Source organism: Varanus komodoensis, unplaced genomic scaffold, assembly GCF_004798865.1.
Source record: "Varanus komodoensis strain SLA01 unplaced genomic scaffold, ASM479886v1 scaffold11, whole genome shotgun sequence".
In the NCBI taxonomy this organism is placed as follows: domain Eukaryota; kingdom Metazoa; phylum Chordata; class Lepidosauria; order Squamata; family Varanidae; genus Varanus; species Varanus komodoensis.
Genome location: NW_025335317.1, coordinates 18,331,034 through 18,353,665, shown reverse-complemented (window position 1 = coordinate 18,353,665; position 22,632 = coordinate 18,331,034). Strand labels below are relative to the sequence as shown.

At 47.9% G+C, this 22,632-nt stretch overlaps 1 protein-coding gene across 2 annotated transcripts in view; it reads left to right on the top strand.

Moving 5' to 3' along the window:
* The first annotated feature begins 4,478 nt into the window (after window positions 1-4,478).
* The window catches only part of UNC5B (unc-5 netrin receptor B), a 195,463-nt gene continuing 177,309 nt past the window's right edge, over window positions 4,479-22,632 (top strand). The window contains exon 1 of one of the 2 annotated variants that reach the window (XM_044420501.1): window positions 4,479-4,765. In XM_044420501.1, the coding sequence (XP_044276436.1) occupies window positions 4,675-4,765 (91 nt within the window). In that variant the 5' untranslated portion in view covers window positions 4,479-4,674. The remainder of the gene's footprint in view (window positions 4,766-22,632) is intronic. The other variant, XM_044420500.1, reaches the window with a different exon arrangement.

Below are 22,632 nucleotides of genomic sequence, written 5' to 3'. Positions count from 1 at the left end.
GTCGCAGACAGAACAAAAACCAGAAAGCTTCTTAGTAGTTTGAGAACCCAGTGCTCTCTATTTCCCACTATAACATGCACCTCTCAGATGTGAAGCAAAGGACATTGTAGCACAAAAAGTGAAGCTGGGAGAGGAGAGGAGAGCAGAGGAGAGCAGAGGAGGACCAAAGGTAAACTTTCCCAAGATCCCTGTATTCAAAATTCATATTTTAGAAAGGAAGAATGTTTATTTAGGGACATTGAATATCCATAGGTTAAGTATTCCTCTTTTCTTATTTCTCACATATAACAAGACAACATTTCTTTTTCTTCATCCCCCCCCCCCCACACACACACACACACAACATTTCTTTTCCTCTTTCTTCTTTTTAAAGGTTGGTTTTGTGTCAGAGAGTCTCCTGGGTGAGACCAGCTGGCAATCTCTGGAGTCAAAGGATTTATTGAGGGTTTCCATCTCCCAGCCCATCTATAACAATAGCTACCATGCCAGTGGGAGAGGGTGAGGATCATTTATTGGCATGGTTAACAAAGCACCCACAGTCACAATCAGCCACAGCAATTGCCCACTGCAGTTTTAATATTCAGAATGGCCACTAGCACATGCCTGTTGTGGTGATCATTTCTCTCCCATGGATAGGAACCTGCTAAGATGTCCTCAGGAATATTCACAACAGGGATCATGTTAGCCCAGTAGTAAGAGATGACAGGCATGAGATCTTTTACTCTGCTGTAGGAACAGAAACCAAACAAGTTCTGGCTGCACTCCAGAAGGTCAACTGGCATGTTGACTAGGGATGATGGGAGCTGCAGTCCGACACAGCTGAAGGATACTGAACAAGGAAGACGGCAGCAACTGTAGTCACACAAGCCAGCTTGGTTTGAAAGTTGTGACTTTCAGCACAATAGATACATTGCTTCATGCTGAGAAAAGGAAGCCTAACCCAACCCAAACTTTCCCCCCAGCACGATTCAGCAACACAGTGCTGTCTCTTGACCCCCAGCTAACCCTGCATCAGCTGAGCCTTCAGCAGAGCAAAGTCAGTGCTGGCCAGTGCAAGATGCCTCACTCTCCACCCTGTTAGTTTGACTGTCAATTCGTCTTCCTCTAAAGGACCCCATAGAGTTGGTGGGGATGTAGCCACTTATCCAAGGTGACCTTATGGACTACCTGCTTCTTACTTTCTTAAGATAAGCATCCCTAACAACCTCGTATCTGTAGCATCATACATGACTCTGCAGCTTGGAAAGCCCCTTTAATGCAGGGGTGGGCAACATGGGGTGCATTTTGGCCTGTAATTCTTTTCAGTCCCAGCCATCACAGCCAAAACATCTGGAAAGTTACAAATCACCCACCCCCGTTTGAAGGCATCATAGCATCTGGACCAAACACAAAACAAAAACTGTAATCCTACATGTGTTTAGACAGGGGAAAATGTCTTTTTCTGTCCAAACATGAATAAGATTGCATTGTTTGTGTTTAAATAACCTAGCATTTCTGTCCTAAAATAGCCACTTTGATGCTTTCCTACCTCCCCACCCCACCATATTATTACATTATACATTCTTCATCTAATCTACCAACTATCTTTTTTCCATTAGTTTTTTTCCCTTCAGGGTCTAATCAGACCCATACATTTGGGACTTTGATATTTGTTTTGTAAACCTTCTGGCCCCTGACTTTCCACTGACATATCTGAGGTTCACAGCAATGGGCAGTTTACAGAAAGTCTCACAATCCAAGCCAGGGAGCCTCTAGGTCCTCTTTTGGTTCCCAAGGATAACACCACTTCTACTTCAAAGCACTACAGAAGTATGCAAACTTCCCAATTGCACAGAATTTGGTTCTGAAAATAGTAAGTTGTACAGTTGGTTTATGGCAGAAAAAAGACAGAAAGCTACCACACTAACCCAGACACTTATACCAGGGACTAACCCAGTGGAATATTCCCCCAAGTGAAAATCTATTTGGAGTGCAATCCTATGCACATTTGCCCAGAAGGAAGCCCCACTGAAATCAAGCGATCCCAGGTAAGTATGTAAAGGATCGCAAGCTTTCATGCACTTCGGATGAAATGCTACAAATTTAATCAAGGTGAGGATTGTGAACAGTAGGGCTGTTCAACACAGTACCTACTCTGAGTGGTGGCTGCTTCCTTGTGGGGGTTCCCCGATATGGATGGCCCTAATGGGCTGCACAGGGCAACTCCCGATGGCATCACGATTTGGAACACCCAGCAGTGCTGAAACTTTCCATGGCATGATGAGCTTTTGCATGAGAAGGCTGCGGGGAGAGGATCCGATCGGAAGCTGCTGTGTGGAGAAGCAGTTGCCACAAGGCACGCGGGGGGGGGGGACGTACAGACCAGCCCCCCATTGCCTAGCCTACCACCCATTCCAGCCATGGTGCTATTCCATACTCACTTATCCACCTGCTGGATGTTACGCAGGGCGTAAAGGGGCTGGCACTGTGTCCAGCAGGAGTGCAGAAAGGGCAGCTGGAATGAAAATGAAATCCTCACTAAACTTACCTTGAGGTAAAAATTGCTGAGTTTGCTGAGTTTTTCCTTCATATCACTACACTCCTGTACATTTCTAAGCAGCAAGTTCCACTGTGTTCAGTGAGGTTTACTCACAGATAAGTAGGTACAGGAACACACACTTAATGGGAAATAATTCTCTAATTCAGCAGGGCCTATTTCTGAGTAGGCACATGGAGAGTTCTGGCATAAGTGCTTCCCAAACAGCAAGCATGAGATGGCTTCAAGTTGAAACCCAGAGCCCACATACTGGGGAGATAATCGCGTCAGGCTGACTGTCCTCCTTACCTTTAATAGAATGATGAGGGCCAGACCTTGCTGTATATTCGGACATGTCTACTCTGCCGCCAGGCTGCCTGATAAGAGCATGGAGACTGAAGAAGAGAGGCACGAACCAGACAAAGGCTCTGAAATGATGGCAAAAGAGGAGACGTGCCTCCACAAGAATGTTCTTGAAAATCACTGAGGGACGGTGGTTACAGTTGTGTGCAGCACACGGTATTTCATATATAATATCACACAAACATCATGTGCATTCTGCAAAATGATAACAATATTTCAATATTTTGAAAGTAAGATGGAGAGAGGATAAATCCAAACCCTCTTCTGTTCCTCACTCCTTAGTGCACAGAACTTACACAGGTCTACTGACGTCAATGGGATTTCCATTCAAGTAGCTCAGTAGGATGACAACCAAAGCAAACAACCTCACTGAATTCAAGGGGACTTACTCCCAGGTAAGTGGTTTAGGATTACAGACTTAATCTGTGGCACAGAAGTAGAAAAAATTGAGGAAGCTGTGGAAAAAATGCTAATTGCACTTTGTGGCCCTGTATTTGTCTTTGGGACGGCACTGGCGATGGTTCTGCAGGAGAACGTCACTTTCTTTTCCTGGTGGCATCTTCTGCACAGCTCTCCTGCCACAGTCAATAGGGTGCCGCTTGCTTCCGAGTAAGCAAGTACAGGATCCGGGCACGCGCTTTTGCGAGACCTCCCTCGGGCTAAACTGGCTCAGAAGAAGCCAGGGGATGGCGCACGGAGCCGCCGCTGGGGAACCGGACGCGCTGCAAGCCACGGAGCGGCGGCTGCTCACGGGATCCAGTGAACTCCCCCCCAGTAACACTTCTCACAAGTCCCCACTCCCGTGCACGACTCGGGTCCGCAGCGGCCTTGACCTGCTCCTTGGGGAGCGTGGCTCTCGACGCCCGAAAACTGTGGCCAAACCAACTTTAAAAGCAGGAACGATGGTTGAAGAGCAAATGAAATGTGAGCGGGATTTGTTTAAATAATCGCGAACACTTCCAAAAAGAAAAAAAAAAAGTTTTTTTAGGACTGCGACGTGCCCTGCTGGGAAGTAAGAAATGAGGGGCTTCCTTCTGAGCAAACCTCACTGAACGTACGACTCCTCGCCTCCAAACCCTTCCTCGGACAGGCTCCAGCTCCGAGCAGCGGGCGCCGATCCTGCCAGCCACGTTTTCCGCCCAACCCATCCTGGCCGTGCCTGTGCGCTCGGCGGAAAGGAGTCGGCCGTCGCTAGCTCCCTGCCGCCCCCCTGCGCTCTGCTTGTCGCCAGCCCCCTCTCGCGGGGCCCCGCTCCGGCCCCCCAGCGGCTGGGCTCGCTCTTCTGCGTGCGGGACACCTTGGTATTGTAGACGGAGGCTGGACGGGGATCGGATGCGAGGCGCTCGCTAGCGGGCGGCGGCGGCGGCACCGGCAGCGCGACCCCCGCCCTCCCCTCCCTCCCCTCCCCAGTCCGGAGAGCGGCGCGCAGCCCGCGGAGATGCCAGCCCGGCGGCGGCAGCGGCGGCGGCTGCCTTTCTGACCGGCGGGCGGCTCCGCGTTGGTACCAACTTGGGCGAGCGAGGCAGCAGCCTGGCCCCGGGCGAGGGAGCGCTCCCCGCGGCTTGTCGCCTCCCGTCGCCTCTCCGGCCCCGGAGTTGCCGCGATCCGCGTCCCCGAAGCGTGGCTGCGAGGCGAGCGGCGGAGCAAGTCTCGGGGCTTCGGGCGGGGAGGCTGGTGCTTCGGAAGGGCTGCAAGAGGAAGAAGCCTAAGAAGAGGACGCCTCTGGAGAGGAGACGGAGAAAGCGGAGGAGAAAGCGGAGGAGAGCGGGAGACGCCGCAGCCTGCGCCGGGGAGCGATGCCTCCTGCCCGGGGCCGGGGAGCTGCTGGCCCCGGCGCGCTCGTCCTGCTCCTGCTGGGCGTCTGCAGCCCCGGACTGTGCCGCGCAGGTGAGTCGGTGCGGGAGGACGCCGGGCAGGACCGCGTGCGGCGGCGGCGGTTTTCGGCGCTGGGGCAGCGCAGCGGTTTCGCGTTCTCTGTCGGCGCCTCCGGTCGTGGCTTTTGGGCTCCGAAGCTGGAAATCAACGCGGTCCCCTCTCCCTCCGCCTCGTCTCCCACGCCATGCCCAAATCAGTGCAGTTTACTTCTCGGTGTCCCCTCTTCCGCCCCCTTTCGCTCCGCCGCGCCTGGTCTGTTCCTTTCTGCAGCCTCGCCTGATTCTTCTGCCCGTGCTTATTTGGGGGGGTGTTAGGAGCCCGAGCTGGACTTTAAGGGCAAACTTACTTACAAACAAACCAAAACAGAAATGGAGGGGTGGGGGGAGGAAAGAAAGAAAGCAGAGAAAAAGTCCAGGAAAGCAAACCTCCGCTTTGCGCTCTCCCTCTGGTGGTTCTCCGCTCCCATGACCGGGTCCCCCGCACTCAGTTTCGGTAACTGAACACCCCAGACGAGGCTGCTGTTAGGTTGGGCCGAGAAGGGCGGACGGCGGCTAAGCTCGAAAGATCCCGCTGATGCAGCGGGACAGTTTCCTGCCGCTCCTGAAGCTCGTCATTTCGGGAACGGGAGGAAAGGACAGGGCAGGGCAGGGCAGGGCAGGGCCGGACACCGGGGGAAGGCACGGCCGGGATCGGTCTATTTCAAGGGCGCAGGGCCGGTGAAGAAGTGGCCACTGCGGGGGAAGGAGGGAGCGGCGAGCGCGAAGGGCAGCGGAGGGTTTCCCGGGCAGGAGACGTGCAAAGCACCGGGAGATGTCGTAGATGCGGTGCGATCCTGTGCGTGACCACTCAGGAGTGCGTGCCCCTGCGTTCAGCAGCGTTTACTCCCGGGTGAGCGCGCCTAGGTGGCTTGCAAGCATCTCCAGCGGGTGCACCGTTTGTGTTTTTTTCCCTTCGGAAAAAGTTTTCGTGCGTGCGGGGCTCCCGGGAAGACGGAGGCAGACCACGCCGTCCGTGTACCGTGGCTGCGCGCCGTCTCGTGGAAGCGCCGTGCGTGCCGGTTGTTCTCGCGGGCGGTCGCGGCGCAGCGGCCCGATCGCGCTCCCGTCGACTCGGGAGGGAAGCCCGCGCCTGCCCGTCTTCCGCGGGAGGAGGCGGCCTGCCCAGGCGTGCCGGGGGCAGCTCCTAGGACCGCGCTGCAGCGGGCTGCGCTCTTCCGCCGCTGCCCCAGGGGTCGCCCCACCTGCTGCGGAGCCGCGCGCGGCTTGGACGGGCATTTCTGCGCGGGGGGCTCCGCGGCCGCCTCCGCGCACGCCTCACCCGCTCCATCAGCTGGAAGGAGAGCGGACGTCGCCACAGGTCCGCGTTTCCAGTGTCAAGCGAAGCGCGGGGAGGGCTTCACCCCGCGTCCATGTAGCCGTGCCGGGTGGCGCGGCCCTGCGTCTGCGCCAGGAATACCCCTGCTGGGAACCCGAACCTTTCCGTGTTTTTGCGGTGTATTTTCCGAGCCTTGCAGTGTCGACTCTGGGGTCTGGACTGGCCCAAGTGACCGTGTGGTATACCTGAGAGCAGAACAGATCTGGTTCCTTCCCCACGCCTCTTCCTAAGTGGCATCTTACTCTGAGTAGTTGCTGGTCTGAGACTGCAGTTCTGAGCTTACTACAGGCTACTTCAACCCAGGCTGCTGGTTTGGGGCGACTCTTCCATGAGCTTGCCGAGCTTCCGTGTTTTAGACCGCAGCCCCAAGACTCTCCTTTCTTGGGGAGACCCTTTGAGCAATTCCCCTTGCTTCTATTTAGCATGCATAGATCTGGGTTCTTAAACTGTGATCTAAGGGCTCAAGTCCTACCTCGAAGTCAAGCAAGACTTTTGCATATAAATCCCCTGATGTCAGTGCAATCTATTTCCCCACAACGGTTTTAGAATATGCTATTGAGACCAGGGGAGTAAGGCCCACTGATATCGCTTATTGCTTCTCCAGCATGCACGTTTTCCTCCTATAGTGCCGTATGATGCATTTGGGAGGAAAACACGCGTGTTAGAGAATTAAAGGATCAAAGGTGCAGTGATTGGTCTTTTTTTCATTTAGGATAAAACTACTCCAGGAAAAATGTTTCTAACTGTCAGAATAGGGTTTTAAGTGGAAACAATGTTGTATCTACATGGGGGGAGTGGGTTGCAGGGGAACCCCTGGAGCCTAGGATATCTGCCCAGTTGTACAGCAAAATATGGACTCTGCTTTTTTCAGGATCATTAAGGTGCACGTTTTTGGACTGTGCAACCAGAACCATGAAGTTGGGCTTACTGAAAAGAGATGCCAAGGTGGGAAAATAACCACAACCACCTAATGGAGGGTTGCTTGTTAGTGTCTTGGCCTGTAGCTGTTGTATGTGATGAAGATCTGTGTTTATGTACCCATCCTTTTAAATTATCCTTTTGCTCTAGGAAGAAGCATGGTATACCTCCGACTTTCCTCTGGCTGAGTTCTTTGCTTCCCAGCCTCTCCTCCCATTTAATCACCAATGTGAACTCACTTGTACACCTTTATTTGCTGCTGTTTATTTCTGGCTCTCCTGACAGGACTTTAATAACAGTTTTCTTTTGGGTGGCCCTTTCAGTGTAAAGCCAAACCCTTTATAACAAGCTACCTAAAGATGCTTTGGGTGAGAGCTGATGATGGATCAGAATGTTCCTAATTGCTGGTAGCAACCATGCATCCTGAGCAGCCACTCATAATGACACTGAGTGGCTTGTTTTTAGGGTGCTGTTTGCTCTGGCTTCCAAAGAGCTCACTTGTAATTAACTAGAATCAAATTATAATTTGCTCAGAGTCTGGGACTTTAAAGATGTATTTTGAAGTTGCAGTTAATGATAGGGGAGAGCGGGCTTGAGTGAACAGAGTGCATTGTTTGAAGGGATTCTGGAATGTGAAATGAGAGTCACTGGTTCGAGGGCTTCTCAGCGTACATTTATAGATATGCTTTGCTATAAAATTAAAGAGGACTGAGCCGAAAGAGCAAAGCAGGGGCCCTGTGTTGCATTCCTTACACCTTCTGAACATCTGCTGGAATAAAGGACAGTTTGAGCATGTGATGAAAATAGGCCAAGATCCCAACTTGAAGTAGAAGCCAGGCTCTTAAACATTAATATTTTCTCAAATATGCTGATTTAAGGATAAGCCGTGATGGGGAAAGGAAGAAGGGATTGGAGGTTCGGTGGGCGAAGGCACAAGCCGGTTTCTAGCTGCCCCTGCTGTTACCTCCAGCTTTGACTGCATTTGAATCTTATTGATGTTCTCTTTTTGCTGGCTGTGCAAATGATCACCCTGTTGAGGATTCCATTCTCTTATTGAATAGTCATGCTAGCTCGAAGTGCTGCTTGAAGTTCGGGCTCGGGGCTCCCTATGGAGGGGGATGATGGGCCGACTGAGGGTAATCATCACTTCAGCTTGTAAGAATTCCCTTTTAATTCCAGATCTTTGGTTCCCCATTATTGTGTCAAACATTGGCTTGAATTATATTCACATTCCCCCCCCCCTCCACGCTGCTGTATTTTATTTTGTAAGTTGCAGCTAATGTAGGGCGACCTTTTACACTTTCTTAGCCTTTCCTGGCAGTTCACAAAGGTCTTTGTTGTGCATCCAAGGGACATTGGAATGATCACGTGAAATGGCAACTTAAACCTTTGAAGGGTGTGAGCCTATGTGCGAAGTCCTACTGTTCCCAGCATGCTAAGCTGGCTGGTGCATGCTGGGAGTTCTGGGACTCTTTCTTTTTTTCTCCACACATCTAGGATTGCACCCTTCGTTGCTGCTTCATTGTGATTCCTTCTCTCCTTGCTCTGTGCCAGCCTTCCCCAAGCTGGTGCTACCCAGATGTGCTGGCCTACAGCTCCCATCATCCACAACCAGCATGGCTGTGCTGTTAGGGGATGACAGGGGGTTGTAGGCCAACACATCTAGAGAGCACTGATTAGTGAAGGCCGTTCTTTCCTCCAGTCTCTGCATCTTTGCCATTGCTGTAGAAGCTGAATTTGAGCAAGGACTTGGCTCTCAAACCTTGTGCCAGTGCCAGAGTTGAGCCCTGTCACTGCAGCAGCAGTACCTCCAAGCACGTACAGAGTGCATTTCCTTTGATGCCGAGTAAGCACAGGCACCCCAGCATGTCTCCCATTAGCAGGCAGGCCAGTAGAGACCCAGTGACACCGATTCCCTTTTGACTGTTTGCCACACTCTCGGGATTCCCCTTTGTGTCCTGCAGCAAAGGACACATGAAGATGTCAGTGTGATGTTTTCCTTTTAAGTGCAGGTATAAAACGCTGTCTTCAGCTGCACATTGCAGGAGTCAGGAAACCATAAAGCTTGATGGCTGCAGAGTTTGGGAAAGATCATTGCTATAAACATTAGGGGCTTGGGGTGCTCTGACAGGCAGTGACAAGCACGATAGCTTATACACTTTCCTCTGTTCAGAAGACTTTGAGGCCTCTCTAATTTAACTGGTCATTTTCTTCCCACCCTGTAAAGCAGGAGGGGGGCTGCCTAATGCTCTGGTTCTGGGATGTGTCACCAGACACAGCTGGGACATCGGCTTGATCGTTGTCAGAAGCATCTTGGGGCAAGCATGTCCTGGGAGAATATGGAAGGGGAAAACATTAGATTTTTTAAATGCTGTATTAAAGTTCAAGAAGAGTTTGCAGAACACGTCTTCACCAGTGGTATCCTTTTTTTTCTTCTGCCCCAGCCAAGAGACCCAGATCCACAGCAGGCGTTATTCCAGCTTTTGGTGCCCTTACAGTGGGGGTCTTTATTGCAGGACCTAACTAACCCATGTCATATCTTCCCTTCCTGTGTCAATTTTCACAGTAATCAGTGCACTCCTGTGCCGTCTGTATTTTGCAACGCTCTGTATTGAAAGGATTGGTTCTAAAATTTTAATCCTCTCCTACCCCCATCTGAAAGGAGTATTTGCTGTCTATGCTGTGCCCTTTAGAAAAAGCAGGGGACAGCGTGCTAGCCATTAATGACTCTCCTTGCTGGCTGAACTGATAGATCAGTAGTGGTGGGTGTTTTTTATGTCTGTAGCACATGCAGCGGGGAGGGCCATTCTGCCGATCCTATGATTTTAACATGTATTTGAATCAGTTGTGTGCTAGATGTGATTTCTTGTTGGCATCACTGAGACTGATTTAGACATGTAGGAGAACTGTATGGTACACCCTACTGCAGGGGTCTCAAGCTCAACTTACCTGGGGGCCGCTGGAAGTAGAGTCTGGGTGAGGCTGGGCCGCATCAAGCGGTGGTGGTGGGCCGCTCATCCCGCGTGGCTCCCGGAGGCCGGCCCGGGCGCCGCCGGCGCTGTGAAGGCCGCAGGGCCCCTCCCCCGTGCCCCACCCACCCGGCAATTGGCCCGCGGGCCGCGAGTTTGAGACCCCTGCCCTACTGGGACTGTACCACTTTAGAATGAGAGAGAACTACTAGGTGTCTGGATGAATCCCCATGTCTTACGCATATGGTATTTTAAATGTTAGCATATAAAGTGGGAAGGGTTCTAAGTCTATCCTTCTTTTCAAATGTCAGTGTTAAGACTGAGAGGTTAAGAGTGTTGGACTGGGATTCAGGAGATCTCAGTTCTAGTCCCCAAGAAGTCATGGAGCTCTCTAGGTGATGTTGGGCCAGCCACAGACTCTCATCCTAACCTGCCTCACAGGGTTGTTGTTATGAGGATAAGATTGAGAGAAGAAGAGTTCCTGCCTTGAGTAAGCTGCCTTGAGTTCCTGAGAAGGAACAAAGGTGGTATATAAATGTAATAAATAAAATAAATAACTTCCTACGCACAGGGAGTTTGCTCTTATTGTCTGTGAGGAAGCAGTCGCTGAAGTAAATCTTCCAGCTCTTTGAGTTGCTGTCCCCACGATCCCTGCATCATTAGATCATTTAAATCTAAGCATTCTTCACAGTGCGCTGCTCAGCTCATCCTTCAGAGCAGGTATAGGTAGAGGGAAGTAAAGGGTCACTCAGTTCTTCTATAGTATGGCTTCCCAAGACTCATGGTCTGGATGTGTGTGAATTCTCTAAATGCATCCCTTAAAGCAAAGTGGCTCAGGCTGGATTCAGGCAACTGTTTTTAACCCCGGGACAAAATAGGTGGAAAGAGAAATGGTCTTTCATGTCGGTCTGCCAAAGAAGATGCTTTTCCTCAGGTGGACTGTGCTGAGATTTTGGCCTAGTGAGCTTTGTATGCTTTGGGGAAATGGATACAAGTCAGATGTAGCCCTCCGTGAATTGGCAAACTGTCCTGCCTGTGTGTACAACCCTGCTGTGCAATGGGAATGCAGCTATCCCGGGAGAGAGGGACTTGGGCATGGCTGTGGCTTAGGAAGGGAACCGCAAGGCAGGGGTGTCCAAGCCCATGGCAGGAAACCAATGGTACACCACATTTGGTAGAAGAGGGCTTCTGGATCTTTGCAACGCTCCACAGCCATTTTTGACACTCTCGGGTATTTTGGAGCAGCCTTACTCAGTCTTCCTTGGATCATGTGTTAGGAGGCGTTGCTGAGGACAGGGCTGTAGCTGAGTGGTACAGCCCTTGCTTTGCGTGCAGAATGCTGCAGGTTCAGTCCCTGGTGACTCCAGATAGGGCTGGGGATGCTCATGCCTGAACCCCGGGACAGCTTTGCCAGCCAGTGCCCATGCTACTGGGCTGAATGGACCAGGGGTCTGCCCTGACACAAGACAGTGACCCGTGTAGGGGAGTTGGGGGAGAGAATGGCACTCACAGGCAGCGTGGCCTTGGGTGCTCCGAGGCATCCAAGATGTCCCCGCGTGGCTTGGAGAATTTGCAAGTGGAAAGAGCAGTTCCTTGTTTCTCCAAACCCAAAGAGTTGATCAGTTGTGGAGAAGAAAGGAGGCAGTTCACAATTTTTGCAGAGCTCTGTGCTTTTCTGTGTATTGTGGAATAGCCTACTCCATTGACTAAACTGGCTGAGAATGATGGGGATTGCAGTCCAACAGACCTGGAGGGCACTGGCTGGGCGAAAAACTGACAGAGAGTGTGAAAGAGGTTTAGGAGTGTGGCTGGTTATTTTATTTACCTTGCAACATTTTTAGTAAGCACACTGTATCCTATTTTTATTCTTTGTTTCATGTTGCTTTAAGTTTGCAAAACTTAACAGTTCCATCAGAGTCACTATGGAATGAATTTATTTGTAAGAAAGTGTCATGATAGCAAAGAATAGTCTATCTCTGTAAAAATAAGTGTAATACACCAAGTGTATTATTGAAGCTTTGGGATCTTTATCTATGCGTAATAGTACGTGAGAGGGTGGAATAAGGTTCACAGGCATCTCTACAAAGGAATGTCTTCAGAAGTTCTCAGACTTGCAAAACATATCCATAAAACTTCCAAAAAGAAAAAAACTGAGTATTGATACCACAATTTCCCTCTTCCACACAGGGTTTTTTCATGTACAACTTTGCCTGGCGCCTTTTTCCTTGTCGCACAACTTGCTTTTTGCCAGTTGTGTGACAATTCAAAAATCCGGCAGGTATGTTTCTGCTGCCATGGAGACATAGCGATGAAGTAAGGTGCACCTAGTGAATTTTGTCATATTGTGCAGCTATTCAAGGAGGAGGGTCTCTGTCAAAGTAAGCAAAGTGATAAATTGTGCCTTTTGAAAGGTTTAAGGGTTAGCCAGGGACAATACTAGTAGGAAGGGTAAGGGAGGAAAGCCTCTAGGCTGTTGTACAAAGAACAGAAACAGTTCTGTACGGTATGGCACACGGTTTTGCTGGACTTGGGACAGCAAGACTGAAAGCATTTAAAACTGCTTTGGTGGATGTGTGATTGCAGTCAGTTCTGCAGCAAATATTATTAAGGCCACTGTGTTTCTGCCAGCGCAGCTCAGTCAGTGGCAACAAGTGCTTAGGAAGTGATGTATTGCAGGCAAAAGACCTCCATGAATTGGGGGACAGCTTGAAAGTTACTGAGATGTTGGCAAGAGGCTGAAAATAGTATTTGGGTGCAACCCATGAATGCTGGCTGGACAATCCCGCTCATGGGACTTCATTCCACCCTAAACATACATGAGATTTCACCCTTCATCTATCTACATATGTAATGTTTCCTTTTAGCCATCTGGTGTCTGCCCACATTCCAAGAGGATGGTTTCTTAAACAGGTAGAGGGGTTAATGACTGGGACTGATTTCCAAACGCCCACATTCCAATTAAATAGGCAGAAATCTAGGGGAGAAGCTGTAGCTCAGCCTGCATGCTTTGCATACAGAAGGACTCAGAATGAAGGCACGGCATGAATGTAGTTCAAAGCTTCAGGTGGCAGCTGATGGGAAAAGCTTCTCTTTGCCAGAGACAGTGAAGAGCTCCTAATAATTAAAGTAAATTAAATGCAGGGCCAGATCAGCCTTTCCCAACCCAGTTCCCTCCAGGTGTCTTGCGTTACAACTCCTAGCATTCCTGACCATTGGCCATGATGCCTGGGAGGTGCTGGGCATTGTAGTCCAACCCTCCTGGAGGCCACCAGGTCGAGGAGCGTTGCTTTAAAGGAGCAAGGACTTGGAGTTATACTATGGGCACCTATATTTTGAATGTCTAAGTTTGGTGGCACATAGGTTTTGTCTTTCCAGTATTGTGGCAGGATGTTCTTTGGATTTTTTCGTACGAGGGCGTCCCTTAAACATTTGCCTCTCTGCTTGTGCCTGAGTCGATTCCCTTGCAGTACTACCATCCTGCTGATCTGATGCGCTGTTTGATTTTACTGCATGCTTGTTTCGAATTAGGAGTGGCACATCAAGCTCAGTACAAGGATCGCAAGCTCCCCTGGGTATCTTTGCTTTCTCTTGTTCTCCCCGCCCTGCCGTGGCAACACCATGCAGTCTGTCTTGGCAGCTGTGAAAATCTCGGATGGCATGAATGTGACTCTTGCAGCAGATGCATGGACCTGTGATCACTCATCACAGGTGTGGACTCGTGATAGCTGCACTTGTCTGTATTTAGTAAATTTGTAGACTCATACAGCTGGAAGGTGAATGGATCCAGCTCTCTGCTCAGTGCAGGACTCAAGTCTCCCATCCACATACTGACCAGGCCTGACCCTGCTTAACTTCTGAGATCAGGCAAGATATGGAAGCTTATGGGTTTGCACAATGCATTAAAAATACAAAAACGAGGATGGAAAGGGAAACCTGTGTTTATCCTGCTTGAAAGAACTAAAATTGCAACAGTGGTGGCTCTGTAACTGCAGCTTTATATATGTGAAAATTTGAGGCTCTGTTTTCTTTCTTTTCAGAGATGCATGATTTTCAAAGCTATAATGCTTGAAAGTTGATGCAGCGTATTACAGGGTAGGGCAAGAAGCAGCCTCTGGGCAGGTAGCTAGGAAAGGAACTTGCCACGTGGCTATTAAATAAGCTTTTACCAGCTTTGTTCCCAATAGGTTTGTGCAGGCAGCTCTCTGCTGCATTCCAGATTAATCTCATGCGAACCCCCGCGAAGGATGCCTCTCCCAGCATGTCACTCTCCTTTGATTGTACTGTAGGCAAGGGGAACCAGAATGACCTGTTCCTCCGTTTGGTCAGAAACTGCCCAAGCAGCGAACTGCCTGAGCATTCAAAAAGTGCTCCTTGTATGCTGTTCTTTCTTGCTTCAGGGAATGTGCTCACTTTCTGGAAATAATCATGATAAAAGAGAATATGTTCTGCTTGTCTTCACTCACCACCAGCACTAGATATCTTGGAAGACAAAACTTGCATCTCCAGCTTGCAACTGCAAAAGGTGCTTTTGGAGGCAGGACCAGCTGGACTCATGCAGAACTCCCGACTGACTAGTGGGGGATTGGGTTTGGTATGCTAAGTGTAATAGCATGGGGTTAAAAATGTGTGCCCCAAAATCATTTGCAGAGATTTTGAGGGGGTGGGCAAAATAATTCCTGAACATTTCCTGATTTGGAAGGTACTGAGGGGTTATAGCATCTTTTACTGACCGTATGAGGGAACCCATTCTTACTCCCATGGAGACTGGGGACCAAGGATGCTGATTGCTGACTTGCAACCAGGGGGTGAGAAGACAGCTCAGGTGTTTTCAGGTATGACTTGAATGCCTGCCTTTCAGGTTTGGCTGTCTCCATCTGGCCTTAATGAAACCCCTCATCCCATTGGAAGGGTAGGGAGAATCCACCCTTACCCAGCAGTTTGAAGGCCTTGATTCATGGATAAAGTGCTTACCTGCCTATACTAAGTACTGGTTCAGATAATGCATTTGCTTTGAGAACTGACCTCTCTTGGCTGTAGGTCATCCTTCTCTGACCTGGCCCCTCTGGACACCAGTTGGACTACAACTCCCAGCATTACTGACCATCTGTTGCACTGGCTGTGACTGAAGGGAGTAGAAACATCTGAAAATACCAGGTGGGGGAAAGCTGGTTTAGTTAGCACCACGCAGCCATAGTCACTTTCCGGGTCTCCACTAGCCCAGGCTTGTGTGTGAGAGAGATGCTGATCCTTCATGGTAAGTGTCACCTGCAGGTCAGTTCCAAGGAATCTCGAGCACACCTGGCCTATCAGGTGACAATGCAGATGAACCCTCAAGGATGGTCGTCTTGTAGGGTTGGCCTACCCACTTCAGTATGGCTGAAAAAGGAGACAGGGGCTCAACAGGAAAAAAAAACAATTAAGCATTAAAAGCTACCCCATGAGAGGCCTGCTGTGCTGGTAGATGATGGATCCTTGAGTTGAGAAGTGCCAGATGAGCTGGCTTTCCCTTTGAGCTGGTATATTGCTTTATGAAGTCACTCACAAAGCAATGGTTTGTCATAGATGTTTTACAGGTTTTTATGTACAAATTGACAAGCCTCATTTTAGGAAGTAGGCCTTACAAGGCACCTGACAGAACAATAATGCTAATAATATGTGAACGTGTGGAAGAGATTCGGGTGATAAGGTTTCTTGCAGGCAGGCTAGCTCCTACTGAGCTCCTACGTCCAAATCAGTCTTCCTGAGCCGGGGGGGGGGGGGGGGGGGGTCTCTAGGTAACTTCTACCACCTTCACTACCACTGCCCGTCAGGTTATGAGCGCTGTAGCCCAGCACTGCTGGAGGGTCCCAGCTTCAGAAAGCTGCCCTAGATCATGAGTTACATAAATCAGTTTTTGTCCTGAACCCGGTATTTGAGTTATTGTAGAATGCTGCAACTTTGGGTAAGAAATAACAGCGTGGCAGAAGAAGAGATAATGGTAAGCAGTGGAGTGTATGGCTTTCATTGGTTCAAGGCCTAGACTCTCTGGCGTTTGCAGATCCGATTCACTAGAAGGACTAGAAATAATCATTTAGAGGGGAGAGGGTGACCGAAATGGTAATTTCTCATTTCTGTAAAGAAAATGCTTATGTCATATTCCTTCTGAAGACCATGAGTAATACAGCACGAGCACATCGCCACATCATACTCCTTGGTTTTGTGGGTGGGCTGATGCATTTAGCAAGGGGGAAGGTCCATTCGGCTAATATTTTGGTTCCACTAGCTGGAAGTATGTCTTGGGAACTGGCAGGAAGCCTCGAGTGCTGAGGCGCTGATGAAGAGGGCTGTCCGCAAGTCTACAAGGAGTTCATTACAGCAGATGTTCGCGCCATAAAGCCACCGGTTCCTGCTGTTTCTTATTCACATAGATCCTTTAGGCTTTAGCAATGCTAATGTTAGTGAAAACATTCGCTGAAGTGGAGACATAAATCACAGCCCTCTTTCTCTTGCAGCGTCCTCCACATGCCTTGAATGTCTTCTCTTATCTATCCTTCACTTTGGTTTGTCTGTGTTCTTCACTTCTGCAAAGCAGGGTTTAAAGAGTTACTTGCAATCCAGTTCTTCTCCTCCTCATCCTTGCGACAAGAAAGTTCTTGTTGGCATCACATTAGCCATGTGGATTTAATTCAGCGCTGATCAACAGATGATCAACAAGCAGCTCGTTTGTTGTAATCTTCCGTGCTCTAATACCTTTTGCTAATTACTGGTCTGTCCTCTGAAGCACATTGGCTGGGTTCCCTCACTCAAAATCATACACTCGCTTGCTACCCCCACCCCCTTCTTAAATTCAGTTGTGCAATCTGGATGCGGTGGAGTGTTGGGGAATAAAAATGTCACACCTCCCACTGGTGTTTTTTTCTTGAGATCTGGCTGGGTGCCATCCAACAGGAACTGCTGCAAACCATATAAATAGGACTGCAATGGTTCCTTTGAAATTGTGGGACGGGGCAAACCAGGAATTGCCCATCGAGCAGTGGGAGGTTTCCAATGGCTTGCGTCTACTGTCCCATTCTCTAGTACTGACCAGCGATCCCAGTTCTACCTACAGGTAGTAGAGAAGTGACTTTTGATTGGCCTTTAAAGTATTCCACTAATGTAACCTTTGGAGTTTTGATTGTGGCCATTCCTTTTTTTTTGGGGGGGGGGGCATTCTCCACACTCTCCATTGTGGTTTCGGTAGTGGAGGGTTTCAGTAGTGATATGGAACAAATTGCCTATACTGGGTGATCCTTAGGTGAATTCCAGGATAAAAAGTAAAAGCAAATGCACTCTTTATGCTGTTTTAATATTACCATTGTTTAAAAAAAGGAAATTCTGAAGACACAATTACAAACAATTGCAACAAGGAAAAAGGGTGGAAGACAGCATAAGAAGCCCATGTGGCTTCTCCAAAAGCTTAGGGATGATCTGAAAACAAAAAAAGGACATGTACAGGAAGTGGAAAGAAGGCCAGGCTACAAAGAGGCGTGCAGACAGGTAGCACAGAATGGCAGCAATGGCACTGGGAAAACTAAAGCTAGGAATTAACTGAGGCTAAAGAGGGATGCTAAAAGCAACAAAAAAACCTTCTTCCAATATGTCCAAAGTAAAAGACAGAGGAAAGAAATGAGGGTTCAAATACTCAACCTGGATGGTAAAATGATAACAGATGACAAAGAAAAGGCAGAAGTGCTCAATTCTTACTTTGCCTCAATCTTCTCCCAGAAGAAGAGCAATGACCTTCCTGATGAAGGGGAAGTACAAGCTGAAAGAAATGGCAGCTCAGGCTTGATAGACAAATGGTTGAGGATCATCTAACTGAGTTGAATGAGTTCAAATCTCCAGGGTCCAATGAACTCCCTGCTAGAATCAAAAAGGAGCTGGCAGAAGAACTCTCAGAACCACTATCTGTAGTCTTTGAGAAATCATGGAGGACAGGAGACATGCCAAATGACTGGAGTAGGGCTAATGCTGTCGCCCATCTTTAGGAAAGGAACAAAAGAAGAACCTGGGAACGATGGACCAGTCAGTCGGACATCAATCCCTGGGAAAATTCTGGAGCAGATTATACAGCAGTCAGTCTGCAAATACCTTGAAAGCAATGCAGTGATTACTAGAAGCCAACATGGCTTTATCAAGAACAAATCCTTCCAGACTAATCTGATTTCAGTTTTTGATTGGGTAACCTTCCTGATGGACTGTGGGAATGCTGTGGATATAATCTATCTCTGTTTAAGCCAAGCTTTTGACAAAGTGTGTCATGTTATCCTGATGAGCAAACTAGCTGAAACTAGACAGAACAACAGTCAGGTGGATCCACAGTTGGCTACAGGATCAGACTCCAGAAGATCTCACCAATGGCACCTCCTTCAGCTGGAGAGAGGTTACAAGTGGGATACCACAGGGTTCAGTCCTGGACCCGGTGCTGTTCAACATTTTTAGTAATGATTTTGATGAGAAAGTGCAGGGAATGATTATCAGATTTTCAGATGACACAAACTGGGTAAGAAGGCTAATACCCCAGAAATAAGATTCAAGGTGATCTTGATAGGTTGGAGCACTGAACTAAAAACAACAGATTGAAATTCAATAGGGATAAATGCCAATTTCTGCACCTAGGAAAAAGAAACCACATGCATCATTACAAGATGGGGATACTTGGCTTAACAATACTGCAAGTGAGAAGGATCTTGGAATTGTTGTAGATCACAAGCTGACTGTGAGTCAACAATGTGATGTGGCTGCAAAGAGGCATATGCTATTTTAGGCTGCATTAACAGAGATACTACTTCCAAATCGTGTGAAGTAGTTTTCCTTTACTCAACACTAATCAGACCTCTTCTGGAGCACTGTGTCCAGTTCTGGGCACCAAAGTTTAAGAAAGATGCAGACAAGCTGGTAAGGGTTCAGAGGAGGACTACAAGGATGCTCCAGGGACTGGAAACAAAGCCCTATGAGGAGGGATCGAAAGAACTTGGCAAGTTTAGCCTTGAGAAGACTGAGGGGAGCTATGATAGCACTCCACAAGTACTTGAAAGGTCATCACAAACAGGAAGGCCAGGATCTCTTTCGACCATCCCAGAGCGCAGGATACAGAAGAACAGGCTCAAGTGATAGGAAGCCAAATTCTGACTAGATATCAGGAAAAATGTTAGAGCAGTATGACAGGAGAACCAATGACCTAGAGAGGTTGTAGGCTCTCCCACACTGGAGGCATTCAGGATGCAACTGGACAGCCATCTGAGAGGGACGGTTTCACTGGGAGTCCTACACTGAGCCAGGGGTTGGAGCCAATGGCCTGGCGGCCCCTTTCAACTCTACTATTCTATAAACATCTGCAACGTTGAATAAATATAAAACAGATACACGCGTATATTACATAGACACAGATAACATTTCCTTGTTTGGGAAAGTCTGTTGATTCTTACAGAGAAAAGACTAATGGGAGCAGAAAGTGGATCTCAGTGTACTTTATTTATTTATTTAATTTAAAGCTTTTATATACCGCCCTTCACTAAAAGTCCTAGGATGGTAGTACTTTAGACTTCTGCCAGCATCCCTGACCATTGACTTAGCTGGCAGGGCTTCTGGAAGTTGAAGTTCAAAACATCTACAGATACATCTTCTCACCATCTAGAGATAGGCATTCCACTGGATGACAACAGCTGCATGTCCTTCTTATCAAGGTCTAAAAAAAGAAAATCCTGAGTAAATTTTATATGTATCTTGTGCCCCACTGTGAACTGTTTCCACATATTTACCTGTAAATGCCTTATTCCTTTCCATAGTGCCATATTCCTTCCTTCCTTCCTTCATAGAGGAAAATTGTCTTTGACTCCTATTCCACACCTCCTTATTCCTGGCAACAGACATATCAGACAGCCATTCCCAGCAGAGAAAATGAGATGCAATGACAACTAGAATAACCACAGCATGCCTAGAAGCCAGCTGTTCCATGGAAGTGAAAGCTTGTAGGCCAATATGTAACATCAAGCCCACATATACAACATCAAGCCCTTGTAACCCGTGTTAGCGATCCCTTCTAGAATAAGCAGGATATTACTACTACTACTACTACGTCCAGGAATCCACCTCCCTGGAGCAAAATTTGCCTCCCTCCATTAGACCTCCAAGAAGCAACCCATTGAACAGCTCACTTTAAGCAATGAGTTGATGTTTGGAACCTAAAGTCAAAGGATGTTGAGTTCAGTGGAGGTATTCTGCCTCCTCTGGTGTGCAAACACTACCACTTTATCTTTCAGCTGTAACAACATTAGCTCTAGCACCAACCTTCCTTTAGAGAGGTGTGAACCCAGCAGTGGTAAGACACACTTCAGGTTGTAAAAATGTTGGTGTGAAAACACCTACAAATATGACCACACCACTTTGTACTGTACTACTAGTAACTAATTATTTAGTGTCAGCTGTATGTTACACTCTGATCTTTAAGATTGCCTGTTATTAATCCCTACTAATCTTAGGTTAGCCTTGACCAACTTTGTGCTTTCCAGATGTGTTGGACAGCAGCACTCATCATCCCCACTCAGCATGGCCGTACTCACTGGGGATGATAGAAGTTGTGATTCAGCGTATCTGAAGGGCACTGGGTTGGGCAAGTTGATTTAATTTTGCAATATGCATAGCAAAACATTCAGCTCAAAACTGCCCAAGTAATGACTTTCATTGGACTAAATTTTTGTATAGGAGAATGCAATTGTACTAGTTAGACAAAATGAGTTCCTCATGAAGCCTTCAAGTAACTTACATGCCCCGACAGAAATAAAATATTACTGAAAATATTCCAGTTTATCTATTCATCGTATTGCATTCACTGGGGCCATCATGTGCGTGACTCACACAGACACGTAACACAAACAAAAATTAATGAACTCCAGTCGCCTCTGGGGTCGGTGTATATTTTTAGGTTAGGTCACACTCCTAAGCCAGCATTTTTTAGAAAATGAGGCTTTGATGTTGAGGGAGCCTGAGAATGACTCTTCTCTTGGCCTCATTGCATGACCTTGATTTCAGTTCCTTTTGCCAGTTTTAGGCCAAGCTCTTGCATTGATCTGATTGTTCATGAAAACCTGCATTGTATCCCCAAAAAGTTGTTTTACCCTAAAGGCTTTTCTAGGTTCCATTGTGATTAAACTGATTCCCTTCTGCTGGCTGCCTCGTGAAGGAGGGCAAACGCGCTCTCATCTCTGCAGTCTCACTCAAGCGCCCTGCCAAGAGCCCTGCAGTTTGTCTACAAGAGAACACACTGACGTAAGTGTAGGTTGATGGAATGGGGCGGAAGATCCCTCTTTGCAGCATTTGCCTTTGAAATATCAAAGCCATGTTAAAGCTGTCCAGCCAGTTTGTTTTCTTGAAGTATCTAACCTGCAATACATTGAATGAGAACTTGCTTTTCCATTGGATGTGGATACATTTGGGGTTTCAATTAAGGTTAGATCTGCCGCTCTTAATATGCAAGAGCTGCTTTGTAGCCACAGAAACCCATGGTAAAGATACTACCTTTATTTTTGTTTCATTTCTCCTTCTGGGCCCTCCTGTGCTTTGGTAGCAGCTGTTTTGCATGACCAAAATACAGCAGATGCAGCTTTTCTTAGAAGAGACACAAGCAAGATGCATTGCCTGTTGAATTTCTGTAGCCCCATCAAGCAATCCTAACTTTAATCTGTTTTGTTATTTATATGCAGTCAATAGGGGACTGCAGGTGGCGCAGTGGTTTAAACCACTGTGCTGCTGGGCTGGTTGATCGAAAGGTCGCTGGTTCAAATCTGCACAACAGGGTGAGTTCCCGTTGCTCCGTCCCAGCTCCTGCCAACCTTGCAGTTCGAAAGCATGCAAATGCAAGTAGATATTATTATTATTATTATTATTATTATTATTATTATAACATTTCTATGCCGCCCCTTGCCGAAACCTCGGGGCGGCTTACAACATGATAAAATACATTGAAATACAATAGTACATAATAAATTACCATTAAATATAAAAATACAAAAAATACATTGATTTACAAATATAAAATTAAAATTATCAGTATAAAATAAAAATATAGGAGGAGAAAGAGAAGGAAGAAGAAGTTGCCCTGGCCAGATCATATGTTTTAACAATTGAAATGATGTTTAAATAAAAAGGTCTTTACCTGGCGCCAAAAAACCAGTAACGACGGTGCCAGGCGGACCTCTTTGGGGAGTGAATTCCATAGGTTGGGCACCACCACAGAGAAAGCCCTTCTCCGAGTACTTACTCTCCTAATTTCTTTCATGGATGGTTCCCGGAGAAGGGACTCTCCTGCAGATCTCAAAGGGCGGTCGGCGCTCGTTCAGGTAGCCAGGTATACGGACGTAAGCGCTCGTTCAGGTAGCCAGGACCCAAGCCGTTTAGGGCTTTGTAGGTCATAATCAAAAAAGGTACCACTTTGGTGGGCAGGTAAACAGCGTTCCGTGCACTTCGGAGTTTAGTCGTGTCGGCCACATGACCATGGCGACTGTCCGCAGACAATCGCTGGCTCCCTCGGCTAGGAAACGGAGATGAGCATTGCCCCCTAGAGTCAGGCATGACTGGACTTAATGTCAAGGGGAAACCTTT